The sequence below is a fragment of the Peromyscus leucopus genome, chromosome 12 (assembly GCF_004664715.2).
Source record: "Peromyscus leucopus breed LL Stock chromosome 12, UCI_PerLeu_2.1, whole genome shotgun sequence".
Taxonomy (NCBI): Eukaryota; Metazoa; Chordata; class Mammalia; order Rodentia; family Cricetidae; genus Peromyscus; species Peromyscus leucopus.
This window is the reverse complement of record NC_051073.1, coordinates 76,175,477-76,199,319: the sequence shown is the minus strand read 5'-3', so window position 1 is coordinate 76,199,319 and position 23,843 is coordinate 76,175,477. Positions and strand designations below refer to the sequence as shown.

Below are 23,843 nucleotides of genomic sequence, written 5' to 3'. Positions count from 1 at the left end.
TCACCAGCAGCAACATCCAGCGATGTTGAGCGGACCTGGCCCATCTGCCCAGCCTCACGGGCTTTCTTCCTCCTGTTCCTGCTGTCTCCCTCTGAGCAGTACTGGGCAGCTCACAGGGCGCACCGCCATTTCCATCCCCCCCTCTGTGTGTCTGTGCCCTCCTCTGTCTTCCACACTGCTGTCTTGAGCACAGCTCACCTTCGTGTAGGGCACGGCTATAGAGCAACACAGGTGCTTTGATTTGATTGTTTTAGAGCCTATTTAAGGAATGATTGATAGAAAGGTGACCATCTTAGCATCGTAATAGAAAAAGCTATTCTAAGAAGGAAATAGGGAAGATGGCCAGTCTAATTGAATCCAAATCAGTAAGCATGACAACATGAAGAATAGAGGCCGAGAAAAATGTGCATTAGCAGTGCACATTGATAGAGGAGAACATGGGCGTGGCCAGCCACAAGCTGTCTGTCCTATAGAGGAGAACATGGGCATGGTCAGCCACCAGCTGTCTGTCCTATAGAGAACATGGGCGTGGTCAGCCACCAGCTGTCCTATAGAGGAGGACATGGGCATGGTCAGCCACCAGCTGTATCTGTCCTATAGAGAACATGGGCATGGTCAGCCACAAGCTGTCTGTCCTATAGAGGAGGACGTGGGCGTGGTCAGCCACAAGCTGTCTATAGAGGTGGGCGTGGTCAGCCACAAGCTGTCCTATAGAGGAGGACATGGGCATGGTCAGCCACCAGCTGTCTATAGAGGAGGGCGTGGGCGTGGTCAGCCACAAGCTGTCCTATAGAGGAGAACATGGGCGTGGTCAGCCACAAGCTGTCTATAGAGGAGGACATGGGCGTGGTCAGCCACAAGCTGTCTATAGAGGAGGGCGTGGGCATGGTCAGCCACCCGCCCTCTGCCCTGGTGAGTTAAAGGCAGAAGCTTGCTTGGCGCCCTTGGAGGTTTTGCCCTTTGAGCTGCACACTTCTGACAGTGACAGCTGGCATGTTAGTGCCACAACTGAAGTTCCATAAATTTCGCTACTTTTAGCCCTCTTCGCAAATACTTATGTTTTTCCACTTTGCAATAAAAAGGGCTCATTAAAATTCTACTCATCTGTGAGTAGAGGTTGCTGTTTGTCGCCCTTGATTCTCTTCTGCCTGTCTAACACTTATTTTCTGCCTTCCTTGATTTTAATTGGATAGTTTCTGTGAGTTCATTAAAAAGCAGACAAACAAAAACAAAACAACAACGAAAACTGGGGGTATGAGATGGCTTCGTGAGTCAAGGCTCCCAAGACTGACAGCCTGAGAACTCACGTGGTAGGAGGGATTCCCACCGTTGTCCTCGGGCCACCATATGTGCACTTTACACACACACACACACACACACACACACACACACACACATACACACACGTAAATAAATGTAAAATACTATTTAAAACAGAAAAGCCCTTTCCATCGGCTGCCCTTTATTTCTCCAGATCTGTTTACCGTGATCGGAGTGATCACAGACAGCTCCGTGAGAGCCTGTGGACATCAGAGGTCTGCCGCTCCCCCCTGCGCATCCCTCCTGCGCACCCCTCTCATGCTGTGCTGTGCTCTCCTGGGCCGGGTGCTGTCTGATAGCATGTGTCCCGTCTCAGGGCTCTGGCGGTATAGATGCAGGCTCGACTTATGTCTTCCCCCACGTTCTGAAGAGCTGCTTTCAGCGTTTCTTGTGAAGCAGATGTCAGCAACATTCCCACAGTCTTTCCTTGTCTGAGAGAATATTTCCCTTTCAACCTTTTAGAGCTAATTTTGCTGAATTACAGAATTTTCCGTTGCTGGTTTTGCTTTTCCCTTCGGCACTTTCAGTACTGTTGTTGCTCTGCCTCCTGAGTGTCTGAAGAGGTCTAATGAACTTCCGGTCTCTGCCCTCTCCGCCTGCGTAGTTAATGTTTCCCTCTGGCCTCCCCTCCACTAGGTGGAGCTCCTCTGTGTGGGTTTTTTGTTTGTTTTGTTTTTTAAGCGTTTATTTTCTTGGTATTCTTTATTCTTCTCAGATCTATGGTTCAAAATTCAGTTTACTGTTTATTTCTTTTCCTACATTCTTCTTCCTTCTCGAAGTTCCATTATGTAGAGTTATTCTTTGGGGCCTTACTGTAGTTCTTGGATATTCTGTTCTATTTTTTCTCTGTTTGCTTTCCAGTTTGGGACATGTCTATGGACATCAAGAGACGCTCCCAGACTCAGCCTGCTGCTGTGTCTGAGCTGCTGATAAGCACATCAAAGCTTTCTTCACTTCTGTATTTTTCCTTACCGGTTTTCATTGTGTCTTCGAGTCTGTGTCCATCTGCTTCCTGATCCTCTTCTTGCTTGCCTGCTTTTCCTCTCCAAGTTCTGGTTGGTTCTGTCACATCCCAGCGCTTGCTGTCTTAGTCTGCTGTCCCTTGCTGTATGGTTTCAAACCACAGTTTTGTCTCCTCGGAGGCCTTGTAATTTGGGGATGGACGCTAGCCATCTCTGTAAAATAAACCGGAGTAAATAGAGCTTCAGATTTAACCTTCATCTGGCTAAGAGACTATTTTTTGGTTGGTGTAGCTGTGATGTCTAGGGCTGGAATTTCTTCTTCTTCCTTCCCTTTGGGTTTCCGTAGACGCTACTTCTCGAGGAAAGTCTGAGACACTCGTCTCCACCAGTGTTCTTCGGTTGGCCTTTAGCCTTTGAGCTCCTGTCCCTGTGTTCACAGAGTGTCAGCCCTTCCCTCCCAGCCCCATACCTGAGGCCGGAAGGCTGGCGTTGGCCTTCCTGCTTCTCCAGCTCAGTTAGCCTGTGAAGCCCCAGGCTGTGGGCCCCCGTGGAGCAGGTGCGCTCCTTTCCCAGCAGGGTTAGCGAATCAGGAACTCCAGCTGCAGAAGCTCCTGTCTCACAGCTCTGGAGGCTGGGCTGGCAGGGTTGCTCCCTCCTGAGGGCACCAGGCCTTCTCTCCCTCCCCCCATCTCTGGTGGATCGTGGCAGTCTGGCGTTCCTGGACTTAGAATCTTCATTTTCACAGTGTCCCCCTGTGTGTGTCTGTGCCTGGGTTTTCGCTTCTCATGGGAAATTGATCCAGTCAGAGGTTCACTGGCCTCCCCTGTAACCTTATTCAACTCATTATGTCTGTAAAGTCTGTATTTCCAAATGCCACAGTCCGAGTTATTAGGACTCACAGGCCATCAAGCAAGTGAGTGTGATGTAGTCCTGTACATCATGGCAGGCGTGTTGAGAAGAGTGAACTGCTATGTGTATTTTGAGGTGTCTGCTTCTCTCCTCCTCCTGGTGGACAGGTGGGGAGTGTCCAGTGACCTCCATAGTGAGACCAATGGGTCTCCTCAAGGGGAACTCCAAAGCCCAGAGTCTGCTTCCAGCTTCTGCTGTAGTGATTGTCTGTTCTCACCTGTCTCTCCAGCCTGCATTGCCTTAAGTCTTGGGTGGAACTAACAATCATTGGCCGTTAAGTTTCGTTATTTTCGTGTGTGAGCATAGTGTGACTTTCAGTCTTCTTAGAGAGCAGGTCAGAAGCTGGGAGTCTGTGCAGCCACATGTGCAGCTTCGTGTGCTCTCGGGGACGGCATGGGTGCTGCCCCAGCGTCAGCCTGGGAAGTGTCTGTATGGTGGCGTCACAAAACTGCCTCTAGTCTGTCTCGTGGGAGCGGGACGGACATCAGGCGTCTCACCTGAGCCTGGAAGTACTCCAGCAGAGATTGCTGAGTTGCATCTTTCCAGGCTTCAGACTGGGCCAGACAGCGCTTGCTAGTAAGAAAGACAGCTGACAGACTCTGGTGATGGGTAAGAACTGTGCATTCAGAAGAATATAGGGATACGGATGATTGCAGAGTGTGCATCATAACTGATGGTACTTTGGAATGGTTGTTCTAGTTACCTGTGGGTGTTCTGTGTGTTTGCCCCCCCCCTTTCCCATGGGTTTTTAATTTAGTCTGTACAGCATTGGACTGGCCCAAATAGTGTCTGTACTCGATGTGGTCTGAGCCAGTTCTTTCTGTCTTTCCTGGTGGCCTGTAAAGACTGTCTTCTGTCCATGCAGGAGAGCAGGAGGAATAAAACATTCTTTTTCATGAATATCATAGCGATATCCAAAATTGTATTAAGACTTAGAGGGTTGGGAAATGGCTCGGTGGCCAGGGCACTTGTCACAAAAGTGTGAGGACCAGAGTTTGAATCTCAGAGTCTTGTAAAAGACGGGCAGGCATTAAGGGCCACCCATGACCGCAGTACTCAGGAGGCAGAGACAGGTAATCCCTAGGGCAAGCTAGTTACCAAGACTTGGAATTGCTGAGTTCAAGATTCATTGCAAGATCTTGCCTTGATAAATAAAGTGGAGAGAAAATGAGGAAGACATCTGATGTCAACTTCAGACCTTTGTGAGCGCACACGCACACACACACACACACACACACCACACACATGTACCCACTCACATACAGACAGGCCCCACACACATAACAGTCAGAAGGAATTAGGAAATCTGACACTTGATTAGTCAAACTTAAGGAAACAGGAAGTGACCAAATTTCAGGTCTGCTACTACATCAGTAAGATATAGCAGTGTTGGCTGTCAGACAGAATGATATGCCTCTTTGCTTTGGCCTCTGCCACATTAAAACAAACAAACAAATAAAACTTACGGGATTGCAGCTGTTCCTGTCTGGGGGACTCCAGACAGCTAGTCACAAGGTGAGGCGTCGTTATGGATAGTAAGGGAGGACTCAATTCCACTGATCCCTCCTTGCTAGGGTTCTATCTGTATCAGTTCCTCTGAGGACGGAAGGGCTTATGTCCTCACAGTTGGATGGTGCAGCCTTGGCAGGGACAGTGGAGCACTGGAGCTGAGGTATCCCGTGGGATCACACTGCACCTGCAGTCTGGAAACATGGACAGATGGATGTGGTGACCCGATTGCTCTCTCCGTCTTACTCAGTGTAGGTCTTCAGCACACAGAGTGGCGCTCGCTGCCCACGATTCGGATGAGTCGTCACACCTCAGTTAACGCCAGACTGAGACTTCCACACAGGTCCCCAGAGACTTGTCTCCAAAGTGGCTCTTGAGCTTGTCAAGTTTGACTATCACACGACCTAAGCCAGTTGCTTGTGGAATTTTATGCAGAATAGTATTTATTATTTTACAGTTCCATATAGATTTTATAGGTCTCTGCTACCAATAGTATCTGGGGACAAGGGCTTTTTTCAGGCAGACTGACATGGTCACCTGCTTTGATGGCCCAAGACTAACTGGGATTTCTAACATGGAATGTGTATTGTTGTTGTTTATCTTTTACTCTAACCAAAATGTTGTTGGTTGTTTTTGCTCTTTTGGGGGACCACCACTCAGCTCCCAAATAAATCACACATGGAGGCTTATTCTTACTTATAGATGCCTGGCCTTAGCTTGGCTTGTTTCTAGCCAGCTTTTCTTAAACTTTAAATTATCCCATCTCTCTTTGGCCTTGGGCTTTGATCTTTCTCTATTCCTGTATACCTTTTCTGTCCTTCTTACTCCTTGTCTGGCTGTTTAGCTGGCTGGCTGGGTAGCTGGCCCCTGGAGTCCTCCTCCTCTTTTAGCTACTTCTTCTGCCTTCCAGATTTCTCCTTCTATTTATTCTCTTTGTCCACCAACCATGCCTATCCTTTCTCCTGCCAGTTCTTTATTAGCTCATCAGGTGTTTTACACAGGCATAGTAATAGCTTCACAGAGTTCAACAAATGCAACATAAACTAAAGTAAAGCTAAAGCTTCAGCCTTGAGGCCTTGTGAAGCAAGTTGATCTGAGAGAAAGCTATGGAAAAAACAAGTTTACAGTTGTGTGTAAAAGTTTACATTGAGTGAAATAGTTGAGTTTTCAATCCAAATATAAAAAGTACTCATTGGTTTGCCACCGAATCTAAGGATTGGTGAAGGGGTACAAAGAGTTTTCAAGCAGACAGATTTGGTTAGTCTAGTGACCCCAACTTGTTAAAGCAAGTACTGAGGGAGGTGGTGAAACCTTTCCACGAAGCCACGGAACAATCTAGGCTGGCCTGCTCACACACAGTTTTAGAGTGCAGAGAGGGAGTAGACCAGGCCTCTCCACACCAGTCCTATCGTGGAGAATGACTCCCAACAAGTAAGTTTGTTAAGCATATAGCAAGCAAGAGTAGAAGAATATCATCAAATTGGCACTTAAATATCACCCTCTACAAATCAGCTTAAAGCTTGCCCTCCATCATTCAGGCAAGTCAGGCCAGGAGCTCAAGGCAGGAACCTAGGGGCAGGAACTGAAGCAGAGGCCAAGAGGCCACGAGGCCACGAGGCATGCTGCTTACCAGCTTGGCATCATGGCTTTCACAGCTTGCTTTTTAAAATTATAAAATTTAATTTCTTAATGTTTTTAATTGAAAGAGAATTTCATCACTTCTCTATCCCTTTTCTGCCTTGAACCGCTGCCTTGCTGGTCCCTCACTCTCAAGTTGATAGCCTCTTTTTCTCTGATTGTATTTATTACATACATAAACGTATAAATACGTTTGTATGCAAAGGGACCTGCTGAGTCCATTTTTGTTGTTTGTGTGTGTGTGGTTTCAGGGCTGACCTGTCTGCATTGGACAACCCATGAGGGGCTTGTCTCTAGAGAGGCTAATTCTCCTCCTCCCGGCTGTCAGTAGATGCCTGTCGTTCTTTGCTGTGGGGAGGAACCTTCCGTTCAGTCCCCCTTCCACGTTTACGTGTCCCCCCTCCAGTTTACGTGTCCCCCTTCCACGTTTACGTGTCCCCCCTCCGCGTTTACGTGTCCCCCTTCCGCGTTTACGTGTCCCCCCTCCGCGTTTACGTGTCCCCCCTCCGCGTTTACGTGTCCCCCTCCCGCGTTTACGTGTCCCCCCTCCACGTTTACGTGTCTCCCTTCCACGTTTGCGTGTCCCCCTTCCACGTTTACGTGTCCCCCCTCCACGTTTACGTGTCCCCCTTCCACGTTTACGTGTCCCCCCTCCGCGTTTACGTGTCCCCCTTCCACGTTTGCGTGTCCCCCTTCCACGTTTACGTGTCCCCCTTCACGTTTACGTGTCCCCCCTCCACGTTTACGTGTCCCCCCTCCACGTTTACGTGTCCCCCCTCCACGTTTACGTGTCCCCCCTCCACGTTTATGTGTCCCCCCTCCACGTTTACGTGTCCCCCCTCCACGTTTACGTGTCCCCCTTCACGTTTACGTGTCCCCCGCACCACTGTTCCATTCTTCCTCATGCAGCCGTTTCTAGGAGAGCTGTTTCACAAGACACTCCTTGGTAGTTTGGCTTTTATCCTCTTCCTGCCCCTTTCCCACCGTGTTCCTCAAGCCACTGATGCTGGAGCTGTGGGTTGATGTATGTAGATGGGGCTGGACCCCCTGCCGCCCTTGGTCTCTGCATTGTGACCAGCTGTGGTTCTCTGTGATGGTCTCCATTGGCTGTAAAGAGGAGCGTCTTTGACAAGGGGTGGAAGCTACGCTCACCTGTCTAAGGATGAGATGTAGAGTGAGTAGGAGTCAGGCTGTTCTGGCGGAGTGTCAGCTTGCTTTCTTATAATGATCCTGTGCCACCAGCCAGGACGACACTGCCCGCATGGGATGAGCCCACCCACCCACATACAGGCCTGTCCACAGGCCAGTCTGATGGGGCCTTTTCTCAGCTGACTTCCCAAAGGACCGCAGCCCGTGTTGAGTTATAAAAAACTGGCCAGCCCAGTGGAGTCATGGGGCTGGAAGGGGAAGTACACTAGAGTCCGTAGCTCAGACTGAGGGTGGTTTGTTAAGTATAGCAACTCATAGTTCTCATTGTTTAAGCTGAACTGGGTCTTACTTCTTTTAGGACAAAGTGTAACTTTTGCTGGTTGTTCCGTATGAACCAAGGCCTATCCTGTGCCTCTGATGTTATGTATGGCACAGTTCAGCTGAGTGCTCCAAACACAATAGACATTTTGAGTCATATTTTCATCCCGTAAAAGGTGGTCTGGTTTTAGCACGATGTGCCCCTCACCTTTGACTGTAGCGTGCTCTCTTGTCTTTGCTTTCAGGGAGGGCGTTCATGTCAATCAGGAACTGCTGCAGATACCGCCTTGTGTCACAGAGCGGTTCATCGAGCTGCTGTGTCAGTTCAGTCCGGACCAAGTCATAGAGACGCTGCAAGTCCTCGAGTGCTACCGTCTGGAGGAAACCATTCAGGTAAGGCCTGCCGCAGGCACGAGACACGTGCAACTTTCCCGGCGCGTGCAGGGACCCAGGTGTGCAGTTCCTCGCAGAAAGTGCTGACACCCAAGGTGGAGTCGTCACTGCTGTAGTCAGCTGCTTTTAAACAGCACTCGGCCCTCCCTGCAGTGATTCAGGTTTATGTAGATTCTAACTAGCAAAGTAAGCCTGAAAGGGGACCTGGGCAAGCTCCTGTCTGCAGACAGGGACGGTTGAGTAGTCCTGGTACAGCTGAAGTGCAGCAGCTGAATAACAGTCCAGTTGCTTCAGCGCGCTCCTTGCCTTGTTTTCTTCTGCTTCTGAGTGAGTGAGTGAAAGAGACAGACATAGACCATGTGTGTGTTTGTGTGTGCAGGTGTGCATTATGAGGCTAGTATACTTCCCTTCAAAATTTAGATATAACCTTATGTCTTCTTTCCTTTGGCTGCTAACAACAGTAACCTGTGCTTTCTGCATCCACTTTCTGTTGCCTCCATACTTTAAAATATTGAATTATGAAATATTTCATGAGCTGAGAGATATGCACAGTATCAACTCCATATGTACCCACCAAGTAAATTTCAGTTCCAACTTCTTACTGATTTTACAGATAAAGCACCTTTCTCTGTTATTTTTCTCTTTTGGGGGGCCCTCCACCCAGCTCCCAAATAAACCACACACAGAGGCTTAGTCTTAATTATAAATGCCCTGCCTTAGCTTGGCTTGTTTCTTGCCAGCTTTTCTTAAATTAGCCCATCTACCTTTTGTCTCTGGGTTTTTTCTCTTCTCTTACTTCTCTAAATCTTACTCTTACTCCATGGCTGGCTGTATAGCTGGGTGGCTGGTCCCTAGAGTCCTCTTCTTTCTCTGGCTCTTCTCTTCTCTCTCTCCCAGATTTCTCCTTCTGTTTACCCTCTCTGCCAGCCAGCCCTGCCTATTTATTTATCTCTCCTGCCTTGCTATTGGCTGTTTAGCTCTTTATTAGACCATCAGGTGTTTTACACAGGCACAATAACATAGCTTCACAGAGTTAAGCAAATACAACATAAAGGTAATATGCCTTAAAATAATAGTCTACAACATTTTCCCCTTTTTGTCTAAATAAGAATAAAGGTTTTAACTTTTAGTATAACTACATACAACAAAAACAGTTATCAAGTAAGAATTAATTTACAATATTCAGTCCATTTACATTTAGCAGATTCAGAGAAAGCACTCCACCATCCATCCATTTTAGTGACTCCAAAGTTTTATACCTAAATTACTTTCTATCATATCTAAGGTAAACTGCAACTATAACTATCTCGTCTTCAATTCCATCAAAAACCCTATAAGGATATAAAATGATTTAAGTAAACAAGACGTGCATTGCAAACAACTTCCAAAAATGCTAGAAATGACAGAGACATCTGACTGCCTAGACAGTCACCCAACGTTTCTCTGCAACATTGGAGCATCCATTTTCAGCCTACAGGCTGATAATATCTGGCAGACTTTTCAGTGAAGCAGGAATTTTGGACTGTCCTACCTTGTTTTGGCAAAGTTCATCAGTCACTTTCCTGTGTGTCCTGCATGTCCAGTTTATACAGCATATTGTCAAGCAGTCAAGGCAAGAGAAGTTTCTTTGCCTAGTGGCTAACTTTGCCACATTGAAAGCAAACTCCATAAGGAGTTTCTTGGATGCCCATCATCTCTGAAGTAAATTGGTGCTGCCAGGAGCAGCTGTGTCTCATTGTCATGAAAAGCCCTAAGTTAACAAAACTTTTTAAATGCCATATTCTGTAGGTCTCTGAAAGGTTTGAAGACCATCTATCTATCTGAAATATACCTCTATGTGATCTGAAAAGCATGCCTAATATATCTACAATTTGGATTGTTATAAATGACTAACCACTAACCTATGTTTCCTGATTATCCTATATAGTTGATAATAATAGCTTTCAAAAACTAAAACTTCACCCTACATTTCCAAAGAACTACATAGGCACAGTATGTCAAACAAAAATAGAAAAATCCATACAATATGTTGTAACAAAAATAACCTTAAATTTTTATCAATATACAAAAATCCCTTAAACAAGAGTAGAAACATATATACAGTGTAACAAAAATAACTTTAAATTTGTATCAATATTCTATATTCCTCTAAATGATATTAAACATCCACAACCCACCAAAAGACCAGAAAACATCCATACATGCCTAAACTCTTGAGAATGTGGACTCAGTTTTCTTCAAACTGCTTTTTGCTGTCTGTGAACAAACCATCTTTAGGATCCTAAAGAGAAAATCTGAAATAATGGCCAAGTCCTGTGGAGACCAGCAATAACCTTTGCTGATAGATATCACCTATCAAGATTCAGGAGGTCTTGCCTGATCAAACCTGATCCATACTAACCCTGAAGGATTCCACAACTTCTCATCTCCTGTGGGAACAAAACTCCAAAGCATTTTTTATTTCCATTTGACAAATATATTTCTTTACTTCTTTTTTAAAGTTACGGCAATCCTAAACTATCTAGATTGGTTCAATTTTGCAATCCTGTTCACAATCCCATGTCTGTCAGCAGCTGTCCTTTTCTTTTCAACAATCAAAAAGTTCAAAATCAACTCAGTAACATACAGGATTCAGACTCCTTGTGTATTTCCCACCTCTAGGTGGCTTATTTTTTATATTACTATATATAACTTTTATATAACTATTCATTTTTTTTCTATGACTATACCCCTTTTCTTAAGCCTACACACATTGTTAAACACACCGTAACCTGTTTAGAGGTTTTTCCATCTGGACCTCTTTTCTTGCGTATCTTTTAGCCTTTTTGACCACATGAACAAACTTTAAACTGCTAATCGGTGTGGACCTCTGCCTGCAGCTTTGGCATCTGGTTGGGCCCACTTCTCAAGTCAGGAAAGCCAGGCTGAGACTCACGAGCCTGGTCAGAGGTTTGTGCTGACAACTGCATTCAACCTTCCTAGAGCTCTAGAATGGTGATGCTAGCACTGTGGCAGGCATTTTTACTTCGTTTGTTCCTACTTAACTTCATACTGACTGCTCCAGGGCTCACTGGCTGACAGAAACTGTCTGCCCAAAACTCTTAAAGGAGTCGTATTTTTTTTTCCAGTTTTCTCAGGCCCTATGGAAATTTGAGTGCCACATTGGTTCACCAAAATGTTGTTGGTTGTTTTTTACTCGTTGCTCTTTTGGAGGGCCTACCACCCAGCTCCCAGATAAATCACACATGGAGGCTTATCTTAATTATAAATGCCTGGCCTTAGCTTGGCTTGGTTTTTTGCCTCTTTTCTCTACTTAGCTTGTCTACTGTTTGCCTCCAGGCTTTTCTTGTTCTCTTACTCCTGTAAATCTTACTCTTACTCCGTGGCTTGCTGTGTAGCTGGGTGGCTGGCCAGGAGTCCTCCTCCTTCTCTGACTACTTCCTTTTCCCTTTCTCCTCCCAGATTTCTCTTATTTATTCTCTCTGCCCGCCAGCCCCGCCTATCCTTTCTCCTGCCTTGCTATTGGCCATTCAGCTGTTTATTAGACCATCAGGTGTTTTAGACAGGCAAAGTATCACAACTTCACAGAGTTAAACAAATGCAACATAAACAAAAGTAACATCACTTAAAATAGTATTCAGCAACATTTCTTCCCTCTCCTCTGAGGTCAGCATCAACCAAATGCTTGGTGTGGTGTTTGCCCTTCAACTCATGGTTTATGCTTATAAAATGGACGATAATTTTACATGCTGTAAAATTTGTATTATTGGTGTCAAAAGGTTCATGTCCTATTGCTAACCATTTTATGCTTTTTTGTTTTGTTTTGTTTTGTTTTGTTGTTTTGTTTTTTCCAGACAGGCTTTCTCTGTGTAGCTTTGGTGCCTGGCCTGGAACTCACTCTGTAAACCAGGCTGGCCTTGAACTCACAGAGATCCACCTGCCTCCTGAATGCTGGGATTAAAGGTGTACACCACCACTGCCTGGCTTTTTTCTAGATTTAATTAGCTGATCTTATGTTTTCAAGCCTGTCTTGTCCATCTTAATGATAGAATTTTCCACCAAAGGAAATTTGCCAGTTTGCTTTTTTTCTTTGTTGAAAAGTATTTAGAGGCTTCCGGGTTTTGTGTTTTATTTTGTGGTGGTGTTGTTGTTTGTGTTTTGCTGTTATTATCAGAGCTACAAGTGTGTATTCTTGTGTATATGTTCATATGCCTGTATAGCTTTCCACTAGAAGTGGACTGTCATCAGGTGTGACCTATCCTCTGATATCGGGTGACTTCTAAACGTGTGCGTGGACTGCATTCATAGGTGTCCCGGGACGCACAAGGCCTGTGCTCCTCAGGTTGGCCATGCTTGCTGCAGGAGCTCAGTGCTGGTATTTCCAGTATTCCTGAGAGTTCTGTTCTCATCAGTATTTTTGATGCGTGTCATTTCCCACAGCCTTGATGAGTCCTAATTTCTTAACCAACTGAGAACATTTCCACTCAGTATATTTAGTATGTTTCATCATGACAGTATGATGGTGTCACTGGTGGGTACTCACCTTGGTTCCGTTTTCCTGCTGGCTTTTGCCCTTCTCACTCACTCTAGACGTTGGGTCTGGTTTCTCCATCCCTTGTTCTTCGCTGACTGGATTCGAAGTGCTTCTTCCTTCTGTCTGGTGCATCTTTAACATGGCTTTGCTTCTGTTTTGATTTATTACTCCTCTCAGGGTTAAGCTTGTGCACTCCTGTTTTAATGACACAAAAGGGTTCCCTTCTGACTTCTATAATTTAACATCTTATGTTTTAGCTTTAATCCATCTATAGATCAAGAAAAAATGTTAGTACTTTTCCCTACATGATGCTACATGGCCCATATTTATAACATTTTATATTTCCTCACTGATTTAAAAAATTAACTTTATTATCATTGTATATGTATGTCATTGTGTAGATAGATAGATAGATAGATAGATAGATGATAGATAGACAGACAGATAGATAGATACACACACACACACACACACACACACACACACACACACACACACACACATACTAATGTGCCACAGTGCACATGTAGAAGCCGGAGGACAACTCTCAGGAGTCCTTCCACCATGGCATCTCGGAATTGAACTCAGGTCATGAGTTTCCAGACAGCACCGTTAGCCACTGAACCATTTGGCTGGCCCTCTGTCTGAGTCAGGGTTACTGTTGCTGTATGACCAAAGAAACCTGGAGAGAGAAGAGTTTATTTGGCTTATGCTTCCTCATCACTCTTCATCACATCAGGATAGGAACTCAAACAGGGCAGGATCCCAGAGGCAGGAGCTGATGCAGAGGCCGTGGAGGGATGCTGCTTACTGGCTTGCTTCCCATGGCTTGCTCAGCCTTCTCTCTTTTAGAACTCAGGACCACCAGCTCAGGGATGCCATCACCCACAGTGGGCTGGGCTCTCCCCCATCAATCACTAATTAAGAAAATGGCTTACAGGCTTGCCTGCAGCCCAGTCTTATGGAGGCATTGTCTCAAAGGAGGTTCTCTCCTTTCAGATGACTCTAGCTTGTGTCGAGTTGACATAAAACTAGCCAGCACACCCCCGTACTGATTTTTAATACCATGTTGTGTTATATTAAGCTCTACACATGCACAGATCTGTGTGTGGCTCTCTTCTGTTCCTTTGGTTGTTTTTCCTTACATATGTACCACATATTAGTCAATGCAGCTTTACAGGAAGGCTTGTTGTTTGGAAGGTCATGTCCCCTCCCTGTCTTGATGACACTCCAGCAGTTCCCTGCCTCTTCCCAGCCCTGCATCACTTAGGAATCACAATACCTGTTTCTTCAGAGGCTTTCTGGAGCTTTGACTGTGAAATGCGAATTGCGCCAGTGTGGAGAGAATTGACAGCTCTGTGGCACTGGTGCTTCACAGTCAGAAATACTTGCCTTTTTGGAATGCCTTTGGTGTCTTTTGGTGAGGTTTTATAAACGTCTTTTACTTTTTAAGACAGTCTCACTGTGTATCCCTGGTTAACCTGGAACTTGATGTGTAGAGCAGGCTGGCCTTGGGCTCAGAGGTCCTGCCTCTGTCTCCTGAGTGCTGTGGTTACAGAGCTGTGCACCCATGCCCTGCCTCAGTAAGGACATTTCATCACAGCAGTGCAGAAACAGACGATCCGTGCGCCTGCCCGTCACAGTGACACTTTAGTGTTTCTCTACTATTTGCTGGATTTCATCTTCTGTACTTTCCCTCTCTTCTTGCTGAATGACTTAAAATTCTCTTTACTGATTTAGATATTCTAGTTTATTAATTTTTACTAAAACTCCGTAAGTCAGCACCTACTCTATAGAACTATAGCTGACACTTTCTAGTTTATAGCATTATTGTTTATGTGTGTTGGCTTTTCTTCAGGGCATGCACCTCATTCAGATGTGTGACAAGTTTGAAAAATAAACAAAGAGATGAATTGTTCAAAGTGGAACTGCCAGATGGGTTCAATATAAGACAGGCTCCCCATGCCGCACTGTCCAGTGTGCTGCAGACACGGGGTCATTAATGAGTGTCGTCGTGTTTGTGTGCTGTGCTCTTTGTACTCTGTAAATGAACTTACAGGAGTGCTTTCTTGATTTCCTAGATCACACAAAAGTACCAGCTCCACGAAGTCACTGCATATCTGTTGGAGAAGAAAGGGGACGTTCATGGTGCCTTCCTCCTGCTGCTGGAGGTAGTGTTTGCGAGTGCTCACTGCCACACTTCTGTCTCTCTGAAATTCTGTCTGTCTTTGTCTCTTGTGTTTTGAGGTGAGCTGCAACAGAAGCATGTTTTCTTTTGTGTGATTTTTTTCATGTCACCATGATACTTTTGAGATTTCTCTCCTATTTATCAGTGATTTTTGTGTTGTGTAATGTTTAGTTATGAGCAAATTGTCATTGTGTCTCCATTCTCTTGATTGACACCTGGCATATTTCTAGATTTGGAGTCTTCAGGAATAAAATTGTTTTCATCACTCTAGTACTAATGTTTTTTGCAAGGGCTATCCCATTTTATACTCCCAAATAGAAGCTTGAATTATTCCTTTCTTGCTAGCATTTGGGGTTTTCTCAATTTAAAAAGAAACATTCCTTCTTGCAAAGATGATTGTAAAGTATAAAATTTACCATTTTAGCCACTTTGGTAGCAAGTGTACCATTCAGCAAGGCCAAATATAGTCACATTGTTATGCATCTGCCACCATCCACCTACAGAACTGTCCCAGCATCCAAGTTTGCAGTAGTACGTGTGTGAGCTGATGAGAGCCTTTGACACGGGTGTGGCAGCAGTTGTGGAGAGAAGGGGTGGGAAGCTGGGAAGTTGACTATCATTTGATTATGATATGAGGGAGAGGAAGGATAAATGTTGACAGTGACTTACAAACTGAAACTCCATAATTCAGAGTTCTATGGCTTTGGCTTACAAGGCACCCAAGAAAAGGAGCCCTTTGAATTATGGGCAGAATTGGTGACACCTAATCTCTGCAGCCATTTCTACACTGCAAGCTCTGTGGACAGGTCGTCAGTGCTGAAGGACAGCCAAAGAATGCTGGATTTGTTTATTTACTTACATGTGGATCTCTGTGGGCACATGCCAGCCACAGTGTTCATGGGGAGGTCAGAGGACAGGTTGCAGGAGTCCTTTCCCTCTTTCCACCATGTGGGTCCCAGGGATGGAACTCAGATCCCCAAGGCTTGGTGACAGGGACTGAGCCATCTCACCGGCTGTTTCTTTGGGGTTCACTTGTAAAGTCTTTGTAAGTATGTCGTGGGTAGAAGTATAAAGTGTTTTGTCACCTCTGTGTTTTTACCTCCTAGAGACTGCAGAGCAGACTGCAGGAGATAACACAGCATGGGGGAAGTAAGTTCTTGGATGTAAAACGCTTTTCCTCCACTAACCTCATGTTGTGAAAAATGTTATATAATATAGCGCCTTAATTTAGTAATGACTACATGTGGCCATTTTCATAGTTACCCTTTATCTACTTTAATGTAGATTGAAGTTCTAGTGGTCTTCAGGGATGCCGGACAGGAAGCCATGCGCCACTGTGGTGTGATGAGGTTAGCTGTGCAGGGAATGCAGCGCCTCTCTCTGTCCGTGGTCATCTCCAATTGTACTTGTATACGCATGACTTGGCTGTGTGTGGGTCCATAACTAACGTGCTTAAACTTGGTGTCCTCTGCCAAACAGCAGCGGGTCAGAGCGTCTGGTCTGTGGCCCCAAGGGTAAATCTGGAGTGACTGACACAGATAAACTTTGTTGTGTTCATTGACGTCTCTTTTAATTTTTGAAAATTATGGTAAAATAAGACAAAAAACTACCAAAAGTGTCAACGGCAATAAATATTATCATACTGCAATGCATGCTACACCAGTACCTAGTTCAATTTTTGTGTCACCCAGGCAGACCCTCGATCTCCACAGGCAGCAGTTGCCCCCAACACCACTCTGCTTCCTGTTCTGCTTTCCAGTTCAGATTCACTTTCTGAATTTGCCTGACTCATAAGAGTGAAATCCTAGTGTGTTTGAGTTTATGGTCGACTCATTTCCCTTGGTGTAGCGTCTTTAAGGCTCATAAATGTTGGAACACATGTCAGAATGGTCCTCCAAAGCTGCACAGTGTTCTGCTGTATGCGTGTCTACCACATGCATTTACCCTTTAACAAACCCTTGGACTGGCCCTCCTTGGTCGGCTGGATAATTCTGCTGTGAACATCCTTGTCATGTAGATATTTTTTGGGTTCTCACTTTCATTTCTTTTCGGTATAAAAACAAAAGTGGGGCCACTGGATACAGTAGTAATTTTAAAAGTCCCTTTGTGCTAGGAGTCACATCCAGAGTCTCATTCATGCAAGGGGTAGGAGAAGGAAGCATTAGAGTTGAGAGTGACTCATGCATCAGGGAACTTGGAGATGGCGACTCCAATTCCTCTGGAAAGTGAGGGGAGTAAGATGAGTAACAGGACACTTGATCAGTGACTGAGGAACGAAGTTTCTCATAGCTCACAGTTTGAGGGTCCTTTACAGTGGGGGGTGGGGTGGGGGGGAGCCTGAGCCCTCTGGTCATGCGGAAGACAGAAGAAGCAAGGACACTCTGCTTGCTTCTCCTTATTAAGTCTGGACTCTAGCCCTTGGGAGAGTGACACCCATGTTCTGGGAGGCTCTCCCAGCCTTCAGTACACACACACACACACACACCACACACACACACACACACACACACACACACACACACACACACACACGTGTGTGTGTGTGTTTAAATGGTGATTCTGAATTCAGTTCGGTTGACAATGAAGATGAACCAACTAAAGCCAGACACAGAGGGTAGGGGAGAAGTACAGCTTTCGTCGAAGCTCTGAGGTCTTAGTAGCACATCTTTGACGTTTATCCTCTTTCCAAATCTAGATACCAAGGAGGCTTTTCCACTGAAGGGTGTTGAAGATACCATGGTAGAGACAATTGCTCTTTGCCAGAGAAATTCACAGAATTTGAATCAGCAGCAACGAGAGGTAGGCTGATACCTGCTTAGGCGTGTAAAAACTTGTCCTGTGTGGAAACTCGCAGTTAATTCTATTTCCGCTGCCCTCTTGGCAACCTGAATTTAATTTGTTTGGGCTTTAATCACTTTTTAGTGTTCCCAGGAGCGTAAGGCTCTTGACGTCATTATCAGGAGGATCTGGCTCCTTTCTTTCACGAAGGCCTCAGGAGGCCCATGGATTCCGCGGCAAAGTGTCGGTGTGGGATGCTGGGCGCCTGTGGAGCCTGTGGAGCGGAACTTCTGTTTCTGCCAGGTGGTGGGACTGGTCGTCAGTTGTCATCATCTCTTCTGTTCACAGTGGGTAGGAGTGAGCGTGAAGAGCAAGAGCAAGGCCCTCGGGGGGTACCAGAGTGCAGCGGAGGGTAAAGGGAGGCTGTGATACGGTGATTCTCAGCCTTGGCTACACATGGGAGTGGCCCGGGGGCTTTGAACATTTTCGTTCCTTAATTAACTGACGGTCTCTGCAGCTACCATCAGTACGTCCTAATGCTGTGTCCGTGATTCTAGTGAGTAGCCAAGCTTAGGAAGCTCTGCTGCTAACAGTGCAGACTGAACGGAGTTAAAGCATAAAACTGGGGGAGGTGCAGCTGAGCACCCGTGCAGTGAGACAGGAGCCACGGGTGCTGTGGGATGGAGGGCTGAATGCTCTGGTGCTCTTACAAGTAAAGTGTCGACTGGGGTGGGAGTCCAGTAACAGCACTTGCCTAGCCTGTGAGGGCCTGAGTTCCGTCCCCGGAGAGCGCTGATAGCGGTTAGCCGTAGCCCACACACAGCTTCTCTGTCTCTGCTTGCCCCTCCAGTGTTCCTGATCTGGCGTCATACTGATAGCAAGGTCTCTTCTCACATCCCAGGTTCCTCAAATGGGGAACTAAGGTTAAATTTTCATATGTGTAGCTGAAGTTTTCTCCGGTCCTGCCCAGCCCCACAGATCCCGCAGCCACTTATAAAATAATCACTCAGAAGCTTATATTAATTAAAACTGCTCGGCCATTAGCTCAGGCCTACCACTGACTAGTTCTTATATTTAAACTCAGCCCATTTCTGTTAATCTGTATGTTGCCACGTGTTCCATGGCTTTACCTGTGTGCCATTACATTCTGCTCCCTACGTGGCGGGCTGGCGTCTACTGACTCAGCCATCCAGCCTTCCCACAATTCTTTGTTTGCTTATCCCACCTATACTTCCTGCCTGGCTGCTGGCCAATCAGCATTTTATTTATCAGCCAATCAGAGCAACGCATTCACAGCATACAGAGCGATATCTATAGCACATATGTATGTACTATATATGTTAAAATAAAAAGAATGCATCTTGGCATGTTTTCTTTCTTCATAATTTTATAATTTATTATGTTTTTGTCAGGAATTGTAAAAAGTATGCATAAGAAACATTTACATATAGATGTTATTTTTTCCTTATGAAAAGTTTTTGGTGAAATAACACAGATACCTTAAAAAAAATCATTCAGTACTAGAGACTGGGGTGTGACGCAGCAGTTAGAGTACTTGACATGAGCAAGAGGGCTGGAGTACAGACCCCCAGAGCCCACGTAAATTCCAGGGAGATGTGGTGACTGTTAGAGGCTAGCCTTCTACACGTTCTGCGTTTGACTGAGGGTCTCCATGTACACATGCATACACGCACACATACACACATGCAGACACACACACTAACCTTTATTTCTTAAATATCCTAAACAGTTTGTAATAATAGCTTTCAAGGACTAGAGCTTTACATTTTAAATGAGATGCATAGGTATAATACCTTATAGGCCGGGCGGTGGTGGCGCATGCCTTTAATCCCAGCACTCGGGAGACAGAGCCAGGCGGATCTCTGTGAGTTTGAGGCCAGCCTGGGCTACAGAGTGAGATCCAGGAAAAGGCGCAAAGCTACACAGAGAAACCCTGTCTCAAAAAACAAAAAAAAAACCTTAAACAAGAGTAGAAATATGTATATATGTGTATGTGTGTATATATATGTGTGTGTGTATAACAAAAATAACCTTAAATTTCTATCAATACACAAAATCCCATACCAATGTAAAATATTTGAGACTAGTAGTTGCTTTTTAGTTTAAAAGTAGATTCAGTAATCTGTTGTGGAATATTATTTTAAGGTGGGTTACTTTTGTTTATGTTGCATTTGTTTAACTCTGTGAAGCTGTGTTACTGTGCCTGTGTAAAATACCTGATGGTCTAATAAAGAGCCAAATTGTCAATAGCAAGGCAGGAGAAAGGATAGGCGGGGCTGGCAGTCAGAGAGAATATATAGGGGGAGAAGAAAGGGAAAAGGAAGTAGCTAGAGAAGGAGGAGGACTCCAGTGGCCAGCCACCCAGCTACACAGCAAGCCAAGGAATAACAGTAAGATTTACAGAAGTAAGAGAACAGGAAAAGCCCAGAGACAAAGGGTAGTAGGTGGGATAATTAAAGGTAAGAAACTAAGCCAAGCTAAGGCCAGGCATTCATAATTATGAATCAGCCTTCGTGTATGATTTATTTGGGAGCTGAGTGCCAGGTCCCCCAAAAAGGAGTAAAAAAACCACCAGCAACAATAATCTACCCTTTTATCCCTTAATCTAATCATCTTTGCTTAATTTCCTCCTTGACCATGACCAATAGTAACTTGCAACTAACTATCCTAAACAATGAGAGTTATCCACTGAATGACCAAAAATCATCCACCCCACCTCTTGAGAATGTGGGCGTCATGTTCTTAAAATTATTTCCTATTGTCTGGGGAGTGACTGAGAAATTGGGACAATGGTCAAGTCCTGGGATAGCTAGCTGTGCCGTTTGTTGTCCAGTCTCTGTGTGATGGGAAAGTGCAGGGCTTACCTGAAGTCCAAGCTGGAGTAGTCAGTCTGTGAGGCTGGACCCTCTCAGCCAGCAGCTTTGAAGGTGTCCTGAGCAGTGTTATGAGGACACTGTAACAGAGACATTCTGTGAGACTGGATCACCTGGCTACTTGCCTTCATTAGTGTCTGGTCTTTTTTTCTGAAAACACACAAACTTTTAAAGATAACACACACACACACACACACACACACACACACACATACACACACACACACACACACATATACATGTTATATCTCTGTATCAACACAAGTATGGAATGTGTGGTGTGCACAAGTCAGCTAAAGATGATTTTCTGTTCTATGTTTGAGCAGGTAAAAGGCATCTGCCAGCTTTATAAGTCTGTTTGGACCATATAACCAAACTGTACTTTAAATCTCTCTTCATGCCATATAAAAGGATGGCTTGTAATAATAAGAATGTGACTCTGTAGCCAACAAGATGTATCATGTCTCATCCAGTCTCCGAGCTGTTCCCATGTAGCGGGATCAGCATATACCTCCCCTGTCTTGTAGCTTTTCTTGCTTTCTTCCTTCATGTCTATAGCCAAGATTTTCAGGAGGTTTCTTCCAGTCAAATATGATTTGTATTAATTTTGAAGGAATCCATAGCTTTTTGTTTCCTGCAGGAACTAAGACATAACCTTTTGCCCAATGCAACACATTTCCTGACTTCCATTCTTAAGTTAAGACATCCTTTATATATATACTGGTTTAATTAAGCATGTTTTTTTTTACAATCCAATGTCTCTCAGCAGTTGTTATTTTTTTGCTCATGAGCATTTAAAAAATTTAAAGTTAATAAAATGCTATATAGAATCTACATGCCCTATGTTACAGTATTCCCTATCCTTATGTGGCTTGCTCTTCATGTATTACTTTACTCTCTCTTTAAAGATATCACTTTATTATTTCTAAACTATCTTTTTTAATGACTGTCTATACCCATTTTCTTCTTTCTTCAGCACCTAAACACATTTTCAAGCATACTGTACCTGGTCAGAGGTTTTTCTCAGTCTGGACCTGGCTTTCTGCATGCCTGCAGCCTTCTCTGACCATGTGAGCCAAGCCTTAAAGGGCCGGACTACTGGCTGTGTGGCTCTTCATAGAAGTTGGCGCCGGGGGCTGGCTCCACCCCACCTTTGGTCAGTCCAGTGGGCTACCCCTTGGTTGTGGGCTACAGCCACTATTTGCCTTTCTGGGGGAGCCTATCTGCTCCAATTCTGAGAAGTTGGTGGGCCCCTGCTGCGGCAGGTGTTTCTACATAGTGCCAAGTACTGTGCTCACTGTGGTTGACCTCACAGCGGGGCCTCTTAAAGGAGCCATGCCACTGTACGCCATTAGCACCTGGCCTGCTTCAGAGGTGGGGTTGCCAAGAAGCCATGTCTGGCTCCACGTCCAGATCTTTTTCAGCTTTCTCAGGCCCTCTGTGGATATATATGCCATGTGTTGGACACCAAAAGTGGTCAGACTTTCTTTGGATAATAATGACTCAGAGACTTATTAATTATGAAAGCTTGGCCTTAGCTTAGGCTTGTCCCCAATTAGCTCTTATAACTTAAATTAACCCGTTTATATTAATCTACATTCTGCCAGATGGCTTCTTACCTCTCCTCAGTACCATATACTGTACTTGCTCCAAGTCTCACTGGTGAATTCTCCGCCTCTGATTCTTCCCAGAGTTCCTCTCTCTCTGCTTAGATGTCCCGCCTTTCCTCTCCTGCCTAGCTCGCCCATTCAGCTCTTGATTAAACCAGTCAAAAGGTGCCTTTCAGAAAGTGTTACCTAATTCCACAACAGATCCCTTGAGGCTTGATGTTATTTGTCCTTCATCCCTTCTCCTCCTGTACTGACCCCCCCTCCCCCCAGTTGGAGACCCCTCCCCATGAATACTCTTTGCTGTCTCCTCCCACTATCAACTAGCTTCTGCCTCATTATGAGCAATTTTCACAACAATAGCAAACTATTTAAATGCTCATCTTTCTGCAAATTTATTTTCATGAAAATCGTTAAGCTTAGGGGATTTCTTTTTTAATAGGATTTTATTTTTTGAGAACTTCAAGTATATTTTGATCATACTCATCCCCACTCCCCCATCTAACTCATCCCAGATCCATCCCCACCTTCTGTCCCCTCCCAGCTGTGTGTCCCTCCCTTTCTCTCAGACTCCACTGAGTCTGATTTGTTCAACCCATGTGTTATAATACATGTGGCGCCACCCACTGGGGCATGGTCCGCCTCTCAGGGACTAGACCTTTAAAGAACACCAACGACTCTTCCTCCTCTAGAAGACATCCGTTCAGTGGCGCCTCAGTTAGCTGTGGGAGATTTTTAATGATAGTTTACTTTGTATCTCTTTGTTTTGTATTTAAGAAATTGAGAATAAAAACTGTTGCTTTAGACAAGGAAGTGCCTAGAAGATTTGAAACACCCAAAAGCTTGATAATGAACCACCTTGCCTATTTCCCAGGAGAAGGCCTACCAGAAAATCCAATCATTTGGAGTATTTTCTTGAAGTTAGACCTTAGGAAATTGGATGATCAGTCCTTCTCCAAGGAGGCTGAGCCCCCCACCTCTGCTGTCTGTTCTGTATGACTTTCTGTGTCTGCAGCATGCATTTGCAGTGTTCTGTGACCATGGGAGACAAATCTTAAACTGTTAGGCTGCCACGGAGTGGCACTGGCTGCTGGCTGTGCACCCCTTGGTTCTCTGAGAGCCTAGCCTCATGCCAGCAGGTACAGGCAGGAGCCACATTTATTGCCCCAGCTCTGGACAGTTCCAGAGTCCCTGCACATGTCAGCCAACTACTGTGAGTACTCACAGAGAGACCCAGGCAGCAATTTCTCCAGCCATGTGGTCGTGCCCCATGTTGGGCGCCAACTGTAGCAAGCTTTCTTTTGGGCCTCCAGCTCATAAATAATGGCATGGAGAATTCTTATTAATTTTGAAAGCTTAGCCTTTAGCTTAGTCTTGTCCCTAACTAGCTCTTATGTCATATCGTAACCCATTTATATTAGTCTACAGTCTGCCATGTATCTCAGTTACCTCTCTTCTGTACTGTATGTTCAACGTGTTCCACATCTCATTGGCATCTCTCTTCTTCCCAGAGTTCTCTCTCTCCCTAGAAATCCCACCTGTTCTCTCCTGTCTGGCTGTTGGCCATTCAGCTCTTTATTAAACCAAGCAAGTAACACATCTTTACACAGTATTTGTATTGTGTAAACAAATATAGTGCAGCAG

The 23,843-nt window shown here is 45.1% G+C and overlaps 1 protein-coding gene across 7 annotated transcripts in view; it reads left to right on the top strand.

Moving 5' to 3' along the window:
* Window positions 1-23,843, top strand: part of Vps8 (VPS8 subunit of CORVET complex) — a 237,908-nt gene that overhangs the window by 151,469 nt on the left and 62,596 nt on the right. For all 7 annotated transcript variants that reach the window (XM_028859198.2, XM_037209870.1, XM_028859197.2 and 4 more), the window contains 4 exons: window positions 8,051-8,198; window positions 14,814-14,903; window positions 16,027-16,069; window positions 17,616-17,719. In XM_028859198.2, coding sequence (XP_028715031.1) covers window positions 8,051-8,198; window positions 14,814-14,903; window positions 16,027-16,069; window positions 17,616-17,719 — 385 coding nt within the window. The remainder of the gene's footprint in view (window positions 1-8,050; window positions 8,199-14,813; window positions 14,904-16,026; window positions 16,070-17,615; window positions 17,720-23,843) is intronic.